We start from the raw sequence: 13,703 nt of genomic DNA on the forward strand, positions 1-13,703 counted from the left end.
AGGCGAACTCTGTGGATGAACCTCTGAACTCTGGGGCTCCACTGGCGCAGGCCAGCAACTGTGAGTGGGGTACAGAGAAGGGACGGGCATGTGAAAGGGACTTTTGGGTTGCTGGACTTAAGACCCTGAGGGGAAAAGGACATTGCCCAACTTACCTGGGGGTGGGTCTTTTGCTCATGGTTTGTGTTTAGGAGCCCTAGTTGCAGTGTTTTCCCAAATTAATGCTGAGTTAATTCCCCCCTTTTATTAAAAGTTTTTGCTACATTCAGACTCTGTGCTTGCAAGAGGGGAAGTATGGCCTCTTAGAGGTGCCCAGGGGGTGGGTGTAATTGTCCCAGGTCACCGGGTGGGGGCTCGAGCCAGTTTTCTGTTGTATTGTTGAAAAGGAACCTCTAGATACTGAACCTGGCCCTTGTTGCGGCTGGCTCTACCTGGAAGAAGGGTTACATAAGGACACAAGTAGAACTAATCTGCACATCTCCGTAGCTTGCATCACCTCCAGGCCAGACTCAGCCAGACTGAACCCGCTGGCTTCCTGGCCTTTAGTAGTTACCACCGAAAGTGAAACCCAGCAGCTGCACCCATGGAAGCTGAGACAGCAGCGCACCTCCCCTCTGGGACATTCCGCCCAGGCCCAAGGGTTGCTAAACCGGGGGATTTAATGCACGAACCTTTGGCATCTAGAGGCTGGGGTCGTGAAGGAGCTGGGCCACCTCGCCACTGGGATGAGCTTCTGCAGGCCAGGGTTGGGGCACATCGGCTGAGTTATGTGTGGGGAGTCTAGGATGGGAATAGCATGGGGGTGCAGGTGAGGCTTGGGGTGCAGCTGAGCTGTGTGTAGGGAGTCCAGGACTGGACTATGTCGAAGGCTGTTGCAGGCCAGGCTTGGTGCATTGGCAGCATTATCTTCAGGAAGCCAGCATGGCTCCTGCCCGCACTGTGCCTGGTTCCAGCTAGTTCTTTCAGACCCTCACTTTCAGAGCCGGCCGCATTCTATCTCTGCCTCAAGGACGGAGTTTATTTCTAAGGTCAAGTTCCCTCTCACTGCAGTTAATTCTATTACAACAAAATCTGATTCAGACAAGCCGTGCCCTGGCGTTACACACGCACTCCCCTGAACCTTGAAACCCAAGACTGGCACTGCAAGCCGCCAGGTAGGGGGATGGTGGCAAAGTGGCTGCAGCAGGCAGGCGGGCAAGCTGGGGTCGAGATGAATCCCTGCCTTGAAACCACAGCTTTCTGGCTCCTTTGCGGGGGGTGGGGTCTGTTCTTGGATCGAGCAGCCCCCCATTCCGTACCCCTCAGGGGAGCCATAGGCAATGTGTTACTAGGGAGGGAGCCAGTGGGGATGCAGGCGTGACTTTAACACGCTCTAATAACAACACCTAACTCTCATATAGTGCTTTTCCTCCATAGATCTCTAAGCCCTTGATCAAGGTGGTCAATATCATTATCCCCATTTTACAGATGTGGAAACTGAGGGCACATGGGGGGCATGACTTGCCCAAGGTCACCCAACAGACTGGTGGCAGAGGTGGGACTGAAACCCAGGGCTCCTGAGTCCCAAGATCTTAGGTCATAGTTTCAACACATTAGCTGGTTGAGAAAAACCCTAAACTGCCCCTAAACTATAACTTGACCACGATAAAGCCTTGTCTACACTGGACTGTTCTAGCATGTTGGTTAACACCTGCTTCCATCACACCTTTTATCCCTGGACACAGGCTAAGAGGCTGGGAGCAAATGGAGACCAGTGTTATCCACACCACTCCCGTTCACAGCTGCCTTGGTGATGGCCTGCTGCTTAGCAGGGGGCATGGATTAACGGTCCATAAGGGTGGTCTAGTGAAAGATGCTGAAGGCACATGTAAGGGAGGAAGTTACCTGATGATACCTGAGCCTATGGGACACTAGGAGCCAGATTTTCAAAGGTTCTTAGCACCCAATGTACTGAGTGCTCTTGAAAATCTGCCCCCTCACGTGGAGCCTCAGTAGGATCTGAGCTGGTCTGAAAATCAGTCCATGTAATTTACAGTGAGCCGCTGGAAGACGTTTAGACGCATGAGCCCTACCTTCCACACCGCCTCTGAACTGAGCAGCCGCGCTCAGCTCACACCCCTCAGCCTGACAAGAGCTATCATTGCTACTTGCTCTAACTGTGAGCGGTGTCTCGTTAAGGGCCGTCGCTTTGTCACTCACATGCCCTAACATCTCTTCTGGGCCAGCTGGCCTGTTTGCCTGTTTCATCTGGGGGTCTCAGAGTGTTTCACCAAGGTGAGTAAATAAATACGATATCCCTGTTTCACAAAGGGGGGGGGGAACTGAGCCACAGAGCAAGGAAGTGCCCAACGTCACGCAGCGGGTCAGTGGCAGAGGTGTAGAACCTAGGCATCTGGACTTCCAGTCCCCTGCTCTAGCAACTAAACCTGGCTGCGTCCCCACTTGGGGACAGGACTACCCCCATCTTTGCAGGGGCCCTATCCAAGTGGGGACACTTGTTGGTACATATTGGAGACTGGGATGTAGATGGACAGATGGAGGCTGATCCCTCTGTTGATTGACGCCCCACGCAGTCTGGAGATGAATTACCACTTCACCCCTCGTGGGCCTGCTCACATACACTGGTGTAAATGAGAAATAACCTCACTAGAGTCAATGGATTTACACTGGTAGAAGGAGGGTCTTGCTCCTTCTCACAAGGGGCTTCCTTCTTAACCAGGCCCTGGTCTACACTTTACAATCTCGATCGACCTATCTGCATCGCTCGGGGTATAAAAAATGCAAACCCCTCATGTGGATATTTGCTACCGTGGCTCATGAGGGGTGTGGATTATTTACACTGACTGAAAAAAACCCTTCCATCAATATAGGAAATATCTACACTCCGGGTGCTACAGCAACATATCTGCAGCTGTTCCCTGGAGTGAAGACGTGCCCCGGGACCACTGCTGTAGAGTATCCTTAGGCTTGGCGGGATTCGATTTTTCTTGGTAAATGTCGATAAATATCGATTTCGCCGCACACCCCCAAACTGACACATAATATCAAAATCTACAGACAGGCACAGGAAGAGAAACACTGTTTGAGAATTTAGAGTCCAAATCCCGCCATGTCTGCCCTAGGCTTGTTACAAAAGGACCGGCCAGGGTCCTGAACAGTAAAGCCAGGGCGGATTTATCACTTTAGGGGTAGTTGCTGGGTGTGTTTTGAGGTGTGATGCTGACCGTCTGTGTTTGAGCAGTTTCCAAAGCTGTCACGTTTGGAGCCGTTCACTAATTGAACGAGCCCCTCCGTAATTTCCCACGACTAGGAAAATTTAAATCAATAAAAATAGAAAAAAATGCTTGAAAATAAACACCTAGATTAGCCATCGAAATTCTGCCCACCTTGCATATTTTCTAGGAATAGGGTGACCAGAGGTCCCGATTTTATAGGGACAGTCCCGATTTTCGCGGCTTTGTCTTATACAGGCTCCTATTACCCCCCAGCCCCGTCCCAATTCTTCACACTTGCCCTCTGGTCACCGTATCTAGGAAAAAGCTGCAGTATGGCCACACCCCGGGGCATTATTTTGGGCGCAAGGCTATTGTGATGTGGTAGGGCAGTGTAGCTTTCGGGGCCTGTGCCTGGTTCGGAGGGGGTATGCCGTAGGGAGTTGATTCTCGTGCAGGCAGGTTTCTTGCGCCTTCGTCTGCAGCCGCTGGTGCTGGGCTAGGTGGAGCCTGGTTCTGATCCAGTCTGGTGATTGCTCTGTATCTGTGCTGGCGAGGGTTACTTGGGGTGCGAAGAGGGGAAGAAAGAGTGCTGGGACTGGGAGATAAATCTCCGTGCCCAGCTACCGTCCCCTAAGCCAAGGCGAATGGCCAATGAGCTCCCTGAAACCCCATCCCTTGTCTGGGAATGTGGAGCCCTGCTCTGGGCTGCGCATGTGGACGCGGCAGCCTTTCCCCCTGGAGCCCGGGAAGGCTGGCTGACAGCGATGAGTGGAGGTGGGAAGGCGTGTGCTACATAAGGAGTGCCCGGGCCCCTTTGCACCAGTGTGTGAGACAGCCAGGCCCAGAGGAGTGGCTCAGCCGCTCTGCCTGTGTTAGGAGTTTCTGTCCTGCAGGGGGACGACAGGGCTTTTGCTGGCGAGCCCAGACTGCTGCTGTGCGGGGACAGGCAAGTTGCAGGTAAAATCCTCTTCTTTCCTGGCAGGGAGCTGGGCTCTAGAGGGCTTTGCCTCCTCCCTGTGGGTTTTGCTGGAGCTGTGGGCAGCTGATTTCTGCATGGAGCAGCCGGGAGGTTGAGGGGAGGGAAGGAATCAGCTTCATGGATTTCTCACTGCTTTAGGGGAACAGGATGAGAGACGATTTTGTTTCTTGAAGACTGGATTCAGCTTTTGATTTAGGTTCGGAGCTGGTTGCAGTCCAGGAGGATCAGCTGCCAGCCGGTCCCAGCCCAGAGGGGCTGGCTCAGCTGGGGTGAACTTTGGAAGGCTTTGCAAATATTTCATACATTCCTGGGTAGATGCATTATTGATGGGGGCTGTGTGTCGTGGGAAGATTGCGGGGGGGCTTTTACTGGGAGGGACTGGGGCAGCTCCTAGACTCCTTATCCCTAGTAAAAAGAAAAGGAGGACTTGTGGCACCTTAGAGACTAACAAATTTATTTGAGCATAAGCTTTCATGAGCTACAGCTCACTTCATCGGATGCATAAAGTGGAAAATACAGTGAGGAGATTTATATACACATAGACCATGAAAAAATGGGTGTTTATCTAACACAGCTGCTACTCTGAAACTTATCCCTAGTGTGTTTAATAGAGGTGTAGCTGGGAGGAAAGAACACAGCCCCGAACAGCCCGCTGCTAAGCTCCGAAGGCAGGGTATGTTTGGGCTGGGGCTGGAAAGCAGAATTCCACTAGCCTTTCCTTGCTGCGCTGCTGGGGGAAGCTGATTTCCCCCTTTTGTAGACTTCCTTCCCCACCAGGGGATACGCACCACACTTTACAGACCGGGGGCAAGGTCTGCCCTCATGTTACACCCCCTACTTGACTTCAGCAGGGTTGCAAGAATGGGAATGGGATCCGGATTTGGCCCCGCATTTGCAGGGATGACTTCACCCAACACTGAAATGCAGCTTCCTCTGGGGTGGGACATAACTGCTGTTTTACAGTCACACAGCAATGCTGCCCAGGGAAGGCTTGTCCAGCAGTGAAATGCAGCCACCGCTGGTGTTTTACGGTTGCCCAGCAATGCTACTGTATGCTGGAGTTTAATTGCCACCGGCCACCAGATTCCAAGCACTTTCCTGAGCCCGCTTTAGCTTTGCTGTGCCAGGATTTATGCTCCATGCTGCTTGTTTCTGTGATGTCCTAGACCTAGGTCAGAGGGTTAAGCTAACGAAATGAAGGCAGCTTGCTTACCTTGCAGTAAGCAAAGGCACTGGCAAAGATAGACTGAAATTCCTTCCCTGCCTTTTGACCTCCATTCCCCTCCCCTTCCCTGCCTAATTTAGCTGCTGAGCCCTGAAAACTCATCACATTGTCTAAGTCCTAGATCACAGCACTGCATACATTCAGATGCACATTCAACCCCCCTATCTGGACGACTGGCCAGGGAGTTACAGGCAAGACTGCTATAACCCAAGTGAATATGAAAGAGAGGGAAGGATTGAACGCAGGCTGGAGCCAGGAGCAGCGTGAGCAGGTACTGGACTAATTTCTCCTCCATAGCTCTGCTGCTGTCCCCTCAATCCTGCCCTGAAATCCTCTGCTAGTCCCACAGCCCCCTGCTGCCCCAGCTCAGGCCTCCCCACCCACAGCTCAGCCAGTTCCCCCCAGTCCTGCCCTGCAGTCTGGGATACTACACTGGCCCTTGCAGATCAAAGAGACAGAGAGAGGGAAGCTAAGTTCTGACATGTCCCCGAACAATGCTGAGAGGAAGGCGAATAAAACCTCTGAGCAGGGATTGGTGTGAGGGGAAGAGCTGCAGGGAACATCCCTGGGATGGTGCATTGCGGGGCAAAAAGCCACACACACTTCCAATTATTTGCACTCTGGATGGGTGGGTGAATCCCGCTCTCGGGGCTGATCCACCCTCAAGTTGCCACCAAAAGAACAAAATCGGTTTAATCCCCCACTTTGGCGAAACTGGTGCAAACGGGGGCTGGGTGCTCTGGTTTTGAATTAAAAGCATCATATTTTGAGTGAGTTGAAGGGTAAAATTTTCAAAAGTGCCCAAGTGACTTCGGAGCCTAAATCCGGTTGATCCTGCGTCATTCAGTTTTTAATGTTAAGCTTTAACAAACAAAACAAAAAAGGCCTCAAGCTACAGCAAAACAGGACACTCTGAATCCGAAACCAGCATGTTCCAGGCACAGCCTCCCACAGAAATAACGGACTCTGTTTTCGGTGTAGCCTAGCCCGCGATTGCAGAGATGTCGGTAGGCTACGGGCTTGTCTCCAGGGGTTGCTGCACTGGTATAACAAAAGGGGCAATTTAAAACTGGTTTAACTGACCTGGTGCATGAGTGTGTGGACAATGATTTTGGTTACAACCAGGCTTTTTGAGCTTGCGTTGATTAGACACAGGGTTAAGAAGTAGGAATGTCCAGCGGTTAGGGCAAGAGGCTGCGATGTAAGAGACCTGGGTTCGAGTCCCTGCTCTGCCACAGACCCCCTAGGTGTCCTTAGGAATATCACTTAGTCGCTTTGTGCCTCAGTTTCCCCATCTGGAGGATAATAGCACTGGCCTGCCTCACAGGGAGTTGGGATAAATCCATTAAAGATGGTGAGGAGTTCAGAGATGGGGGCCAGAGATGGACAGGAATAAGCTGCTCTTACACCAGATTCAGAGCATCCCCACAGGGGTTTGCACCCATTTAACTAAATCAGGGGCCAATTCTTGTGTTGACACCTGGGTCTGTGCAGTTATACCTGGGTCACTGCGGGCGGGGGCTGCAATGGTGCAGTGACGCCCATGCAAAGCCCTAGTGTAGATGGGGTGCTGCTGCGTGGAAAGAGGCTTGGGCTGGCCACGTTGCAGCCTTTACCCCAGCGCAGCGGCTGGAGGCCTGAGTCTCTGTCGCTCAGCCCCTTGTGCTGTCACTTACAGCAGGGCGGAGTGAGTGTGACATGATGCCCCTCACAGCGGTGTCGATTCCCACCCACTCTGCACTGGTGGACGTGCCTCCGCTGGGCACCCTGAGTTGGAGTATCGGGCCCCGGGGTTATATTGGTGCAAAACGCCCCAGTGCCGGCAGGCCACCAGAGCAGAATGGGGGTCAATATGTGCAGTTCTGTCATGGCAGGGATCTGGCCCGCAGCCCGTTGCTGGATGGAGCGCTGGATGATTCCAGTGCGGGGGATTCCTGATGCAGGATTGGGCCCCTCCAGTCCCGGCCCCACACAAATGCCACACCGAGGGCCAGACTCCCCCCTGGCTTGCAGCCCTGGAGTCCGTGCAGTGGTGCAGGGCAAGGCGTTGGCATGTCGGGCCTGATTCTGCTCTGAGTCTGTGTCGCTGCCGAGGAGCATGCGAGAAAGCCTTGGTCAGTGGACCGCAGGCCACAAGGGCAGCTGGCTGCACCGCCGTGTTCTTGCTTCCCCTCTCCAGTCTGAGGGGATTAAACAGGAACACGCTGCAGCACATTCCTGGCTGCTTCTTGCTGCCCGGGCTAGGCTGGGAGCGGCCTTGCACTGCTGCTGACCTGGGTGGGCTGTGCCTGACCCTGCAGGCAAAACTGGTATCACCTCCTCGTAAGCCAGGCCCTGCGCAATCGTGGGATTTAACAAAGAATAAAGAGCAGCTGCTTCTCCTGGTGGGGGAGCACTTAGGGGTCCCGTTTTCCAGTTTCTCTCTGCAACCAGCAGGGCTAGAAACTTACATCGTTTTCTAAACAGAAGTTGAACGTCTCAGGGAATCACCTGACTCTGGGAGCTGGGGCTTTAAGGAAAATAGCAAAGACCCCAGCAACAGAACCATGACAGATGGCAACAGTAGCAGCCAAAGCCTGGTCTTATATTAAGTGTGCACAGAGCTTGCAGCTGGCTTCCGCTGCCTGAGCTGCTGGGAGCATGGGTCCCAGTTTTATCAAGCTCCCTGCTAGCCTGGGCTTTGATCCTGCCTAACCTGCAGCCTGCTGCAGCCTTGATCCTACCTAACCCACTGGGAGCCCTCACCTTGGTTATCTAACATACAGGGAACCAAGGAAGTTTGTACCTTTAGCCTGGTAAAGATTTGGGAAGCAACAAACCTTTCTCCCCCCACCTTGCAAACAACAGGCACCCCAGCTCCCCCCTTGTCCCAGCCAGGTGTGATGCTAGGTGACTGACAGCTGTCAATCTGCATGGGAAGGGAACACCCCCACTTGCATCTCCTTCTGGTTTCTTCGGTGCAGACCCTGAAAGGTATTTGGGCACTTAACTCCCAAATGGTGCCTAAATACCTTTGAGGCTCTGGGTGATAGCTCCCAAGCTCTGCATCAGTAGCTCTGATGAATCAGCCACCTTCCGTGGTGGCTTCCCTGGCAAGAAACTCAAAAGGGAAGAGAATCTGTCCTCACAGCACTTAGGACAGAGCCATTCGTTAAATCTCCCCGGCTCCTTCTGGGCGATACCCTTGCTCGTGAGTTTCCAGAGCAGAGTCTCTTTTGCTAGCTGGTCAGCGTTTCACGCTCTCCTGCACAGGGGTGCAGAGGATGCATGGTGTCTCCTGCAGAGCCGTGCATGCAAGTCTGGCGAGGTGATTATGGGGGCTTGTTCCTGGAGAGCTGAACAAGCTGGCGGCTTCCCCTGAAGGGTGGTTCGCTGCCTTAGCTCCCTTGTCCCGGTCCCCCCCACCGCCCCAGCTCTTGTGTCCAGTGGGGCTTGCCTGGAGAGCCTCTGCTGGCCACCTGAGTGGCTGCCTGAAAGGAGAACGGCTCACAGAGCCGCATGGCCGTGCTGTGGCCCATGCCATGCTGAAGACCTGAAGCAAGCACCGGCGCGGATGGCAGGCGGTGGTGCGGCCTGGCTGTCCTCCTAGCAGGGGGCGATGCAGGCAGAGCGAGGACTCAGGGCTGGGATCTTAGAGGCCAGTCGGTGGGCAAGGGGAACATTTTGCGATGGGTGGGTTGGTCATGGGGGGCAGGTGGTGGATTATTTCTCCCCTGGAGGAGAACAAGGCGTAGATCCCGGTTGCATCTTGTCCTCGGGCTGGGCAAAGCTGGGAAAGCTCCATTTCAGGGTCTCCTGGCAGCCACCAATTCACTAGCCCCCCACAGCAAGTCCCACTTGCCTGTGTTCAGAAGCCCTGGTGTCAAGCACCTGCCACTGGCCTGGGGCCCAAGGTGAGATCATGGTGACGCTTGTGTCCCTCTGGATTCGTGTCCCCCTCTGAGCTCTGAGCCCAGCCCTAGGAACGAGGATGTGGGCCAGGAGCTGCCCATGTCCACTCCGGACACTGCGTTCCTCACGTCCCGTCCTTCTCTCTCTCTGGCCCCTGCAGATTCCGGGGACGTCGGCCCACAGATGAGGCTGCTGTGGACTCTCCTGACCCTCTGGCTGTTGGCAGCAGAGGATCTCTCTGCCCACAGAGCACGGACCCGCAGAGAGCTGGCACCAGGCTTGCACGAGCGGGGGATCCGGGACGCCGGCGGCTCGTACTGTGAGAGGAATGATGCCTGCTGCGTGGGCAGGGACGATGCCTGCACTGTGCCCTACCTGGATACCATCTGCTACTGCGACCTCTTCTGCAACCGCACCGTCTCCGACTGCTGCCCTGACTTCTGGGAGTACTGCCTGGGCATCCCGCCCCCCTTGGCCGTGCACAAAGGTAGATGGGGCAGACCCCCTCCAGCAGCTTGCTCTGGCCTGGGGACCCAGGGCCTCGGGTATCCACAGGGGGTCAGCAGCAATGCAAGCTCCATCCCTCGCATCCACACAGCTCCCGCCCATCCTCCTACCCCAGAGCGACCCCCATAGCTCAGTCCCCGGGGCCTGTTCAGTGCTTGGCTTCTCTGCCGAGGCTGCCAATGAGAGATCAATCCTTCTGGTGGAGTCTGTGTAGGTCAAATCTGTCCCCTAGGAACTAGGCTGGGACCCGCCCTCGCCACCCAGACATCTATCGAACGGGGATAATGTGTGGGGTCCCGCCTGCTGCAGGATTTGAACCTGCAACCTCTGTGTTTCCCGGCCCTCAGTGATCCCCTCTCCTCCCCTTTGGAGTCAATAGCAAGCTGCTCAACAGGGCCTCTGTCCAGCAGCCATCCCCCTGTCCCCATCCATAAGGGGACCACCCCAGGGTCAAACCCCCGGACATGGGAAGGCATCTCCCTGCACCCCCTGGTGGTCTGCTCGGCATCAGGCTGCCTTTCCCCGGTCTCTCCCGCCAGCACCCTTATCACAGATCCCACTTAAGATGGGATAATTTCCTTGGCAGCTGCGAGACCTCAGCTCGACAGCGGCTGGGAATGTGTGCGCTTCACAGCTGCCTTTCTCCAGCCCCGGGCTGCGGTGGGAGCTGCCAGCAGCTTTTCCTAGAGCTCTGCCCGCCTCTTGAGCGAAGAGTCGTAACCCCAGAGCTGCCAGGCGCTGGAAAACTCATGGGCCGGGAAGGGAGACCTCGGATCCTGCTCCTGGGCAAACCCAGTCCTGGCGTAAGAGGTGCAAATGCCACTGGAGACAAAGGAGGTTTGGCTTCCTAATGCCCAGTCTGACTTTGCCCCGGGGGTAACTGGGAGCAGAATTTGGCCCAGTACATTCCAGTTCCATTTCTAGGAACGTAGGGTCAGAGCCTCAGTTGGTGTAAATCGGTGTAAATGCATTGGCGCCCTGGTGACTTCCACCAATGGAGAATCTGGCCACATTAGTTATTGACCGTTCCCTAGCACCCTTCGTCTGAAGGCCCCACAGCACCATACACCCTATGGGCTGTATTCTGTGCTCTGTTACGCCACAGTAAATCCAGATAACGCCTTTGCCTTCAGTGGACTCACTCCAGAATGTCACCCGGTACACCTGGACACAGACTTTGACCCTACAGAGATAAATGGGTCCTTTTGCCCGGGCTGAAATGTGGCAGCTATCACCTAGCAATGCTGCCCGGCCAGCTGGGACGGGGGAAGGAAGTGGACTATCTTGTCTGCTTTGACCATGCCAGGGGAATTCCAGGATAATGAGCCGGGCTGGAATCTGGCCAGTTCTGTGAGTTACATCCCTACGCTTGAAAACGGGACCTTTCTTTGTCTAGGGCTCAGGGCCTTGGGTTGATGCTGCTCTCACTGAGATCAGAACCTGATCAGTCGAGATCGTGGTGCTCGGAGCCGTGTATGTTTCACTGTAATGTTAACCCTGCCGTACCTTGCTGGGGAGGCAGGGCATCCGCTGAGCTGCGTGTCCCTCCCTCTAATGCATGTCATAAAACTCTTTCTAAGAAGCCATTGAGGAACCAGCTGGCGTATAAAGATGAATAAGGCGTTTGTAACTGGCGCCTTATCGGAAATGTTTCCAATCCACATGGGCGTAGGCGGCGAGTCTCTCGCATGATCTCACCCTGTGAACGCTGCTCTCTGGGAATGACGTCTGCCCTCCCCGCTGCAGGGTCCCACAGTTGTGGCCCAAACCACCCTGCGCTCTTTACTATGCCCCAATCAGGGGGCGGTGGGCACCCTTTTCGGAGCCGTGGAGGGGTTGGCCTGAGAGGGGGCTCTGCGGCGGCCATGCTGGGATATGAGGGACCCCGGGTGACTGAGCTGTGGGGAGCCATGAGAAAAGCCTGGAGCATGTTTACATCAGAGGTTGCAGGGCATGCGTCACACCGTGGACACGCTTAGCTTGTCCGGCACCAAACCCCAAACCGCACAAAGAGCCTCCTCTGCACCACGGCACATGCCCTGAGCCGATGAGTCAGAGGGTGCTAAGTCACCCCCCCACCCCCACCCCCGTCTCTAATTGCACTTTGTCCAGCTGCCCTGACACACCTAGCAGCTAGGAGACAGCAAGGGGAGGAGTGAGTTAAAGCCCTGCAGGGCCTACTGGCCCCCGGGGATAGTTGGAGAGACCTGGTTCCTCCTCCCATGAGACAGAATTAAACCCTGAGATGCAAGAGCTGTGCCCCCCAGTACAGCTCAGGTAGGCCCGGAAAACCTGTCTGAGATTGGCTGTGATGCAGAGGGGTTCAGAATATTGCCAAGGCAAACCCAAAGCCATTCTAAATGGGCGGGGGGGATTAGTTTGGAAGGGTGGTCCAGTGGTTCGGGCACTCACTTGGGAAACTTAGGAGCAATTCCCTGCTCTGCCACAGACTCCCTGTGTGACCCTGGGCGACTCACTTAGTCTCTCTGTGACCATGGCTCCTTATTCTCTGTGGGCTGGTGATGTGGCTTATGGTCCTGCTCCTGCTCCTTTGAAGTCAATGGAAAGATTCCCACTGACTGTATGGGGAGTTGGACCAGGCTTTGTGGTAGCAGTGATCTAACTAGTCTCATGTGTATCCCTGCACAACTGTTCCTCACCATCGTCTGTTCTTTGCCTCTCTCCTGTCCAGGTTGTGATCGTGGTGAACACAAGTACCCAACCGGAGCCACCTACAGAGAAAACTGCAACCTCTGGTGAGTGCTTTGGCTTCTGATCAGGGTTCTTGCTGCCACCAGGCTTTGCTAATTATTTCCTGAGCTGCTAATAAGCTGTTTGCCATCAGCTAAGTCAGATGACTCAGGTTTCTCTTTAAACCATTCAAAATGTATTTTTCCTTAGGGGAACCCCTTGCCCAACATTTCCTCCTCATCCCCTGACAGAGAGATCTCACAAGGCTGTGCTCAGCGGGAGGCCCATCTCTTGTAAAATTAGACTGCACACAGCATCAAAGAATGTGTTGTAGGGGTCAGCTGCACTGGCAGGAGAGTGGGACCAGAGGCATGATCCGTCACAGATTCCAGCCAATCTCTGATGCCAATCCAATGGCTGGCTTTGAGATTTGGGTGCCAGTCTCTTTGGGAACGGCCAGCTTTTCCCTGGGCCTGCAATGGAATTGCACAGGCCACCCAGAATTTCCACAGCAGAGCCATAACGCAGCCGTGGGGTTTCTGGAAGCTGGGCCGGAATGCTTAATGACCCACAGCGAATCCTTTGACTTGCCCAGTGTTAAATTGGTGATGCAATCCCAGATTGGGTCAGTTTTGGGTTCATCGCTATTTCCTGCAGAGGTGTCACCAAGACCAAATTCTGCCCTGATAACCCCACGGTGGCTTGGAAATGTACGTCTGGAAGGGACCCCTAGAGGTCATCTAGTCAAACCCCCCAGGCTGCAGCCCCAGCACAGACACTGGTTTGCCTCCCTTTACGAAAGCTGGCTACGGTTGCAGCGTGAATGAACCTCCTTTCTCAGCAGCGTGCTGAGAGCTGATTCCAGCAGCCCAGCATTGAGTTGGGAGGATACCCAGTGTATGGCAATCACAGCAGAGCAGCTCTGGAAATGCCCTCCCCCGCCCCCATCCCTAATCTTTGGAACTCCCCTCCCACTAGTTGCAATTGTCTGTCTCAGGAGCCAACTCTCACTGGTGTTTTATCGGCAGGAATGCGGGGGTGGGATGCACTCAGTGTTGAAGCAAACTCTTCCCTGACCAGTTCCCAAGCTCCTGTGGCCGCAGGGGTCAGACCCTTCCCCGGGTGGGGGCTTTAATAAGGGCTGAAGTTTCCCAAAATTAACCGGCTGCCTTTCCTGCAGAAGGGGAAGTGTCTT

General features: G+C 54.6%; 1 protein-coding gene across 4 annotated transcripts in view; it reads left to right on the forward strand.

The window, feature by feature from the left end:
* The first annotated feature begins 4,048 nt into the window (after positions 1-4,048).
* Positions 4,049-13,703, forward strand: part of TINAGL1 (tubulointerstitial nephritis antigen like 1) — a 30,264-nt gene continuing 20,609 nt past the window's right edge. For 3 of the 4 annotated variants that reach the window (XR_012155616.2, XM_073317626.2, XM_073317629.1), the window contains exons 1-3: positions 4,049-4,172; positions 9,471-9,797; positions 12,510-12,573. Coding sequence is in view for 3 of the 4 variants with exons in the window: in XM_073317626.2 (XP_073173727.1) it covers positions 9,494-9,797; positions 12,510-12,573 (368 nt within the window). In the remaining variant the exon portion in view is untranslated. Of the gene's footprint in view, positions 4,173-5,499; positions 5,691-9,470; positions 9,798-12,509; positions 12,574-13,703 lie in introns of all 4 variants that reach the window. The other variant, XM_073317628.2, reaches the window with a different exon arrangement.

This window comes from Lepidochelys kempii, chromosome 19 (genome assembly GCF_965140285.1).
Source record: "Lepidochelys kempii isolate rLepKem1 chromosome 19, rLepKem1.hap1, whole genome shotgun sequence".
NCBI lineage: Eukaryota > Metazoa > Chordata > Testudines > Cheloniidae > Lepidochelys > Lepidochelys kempii.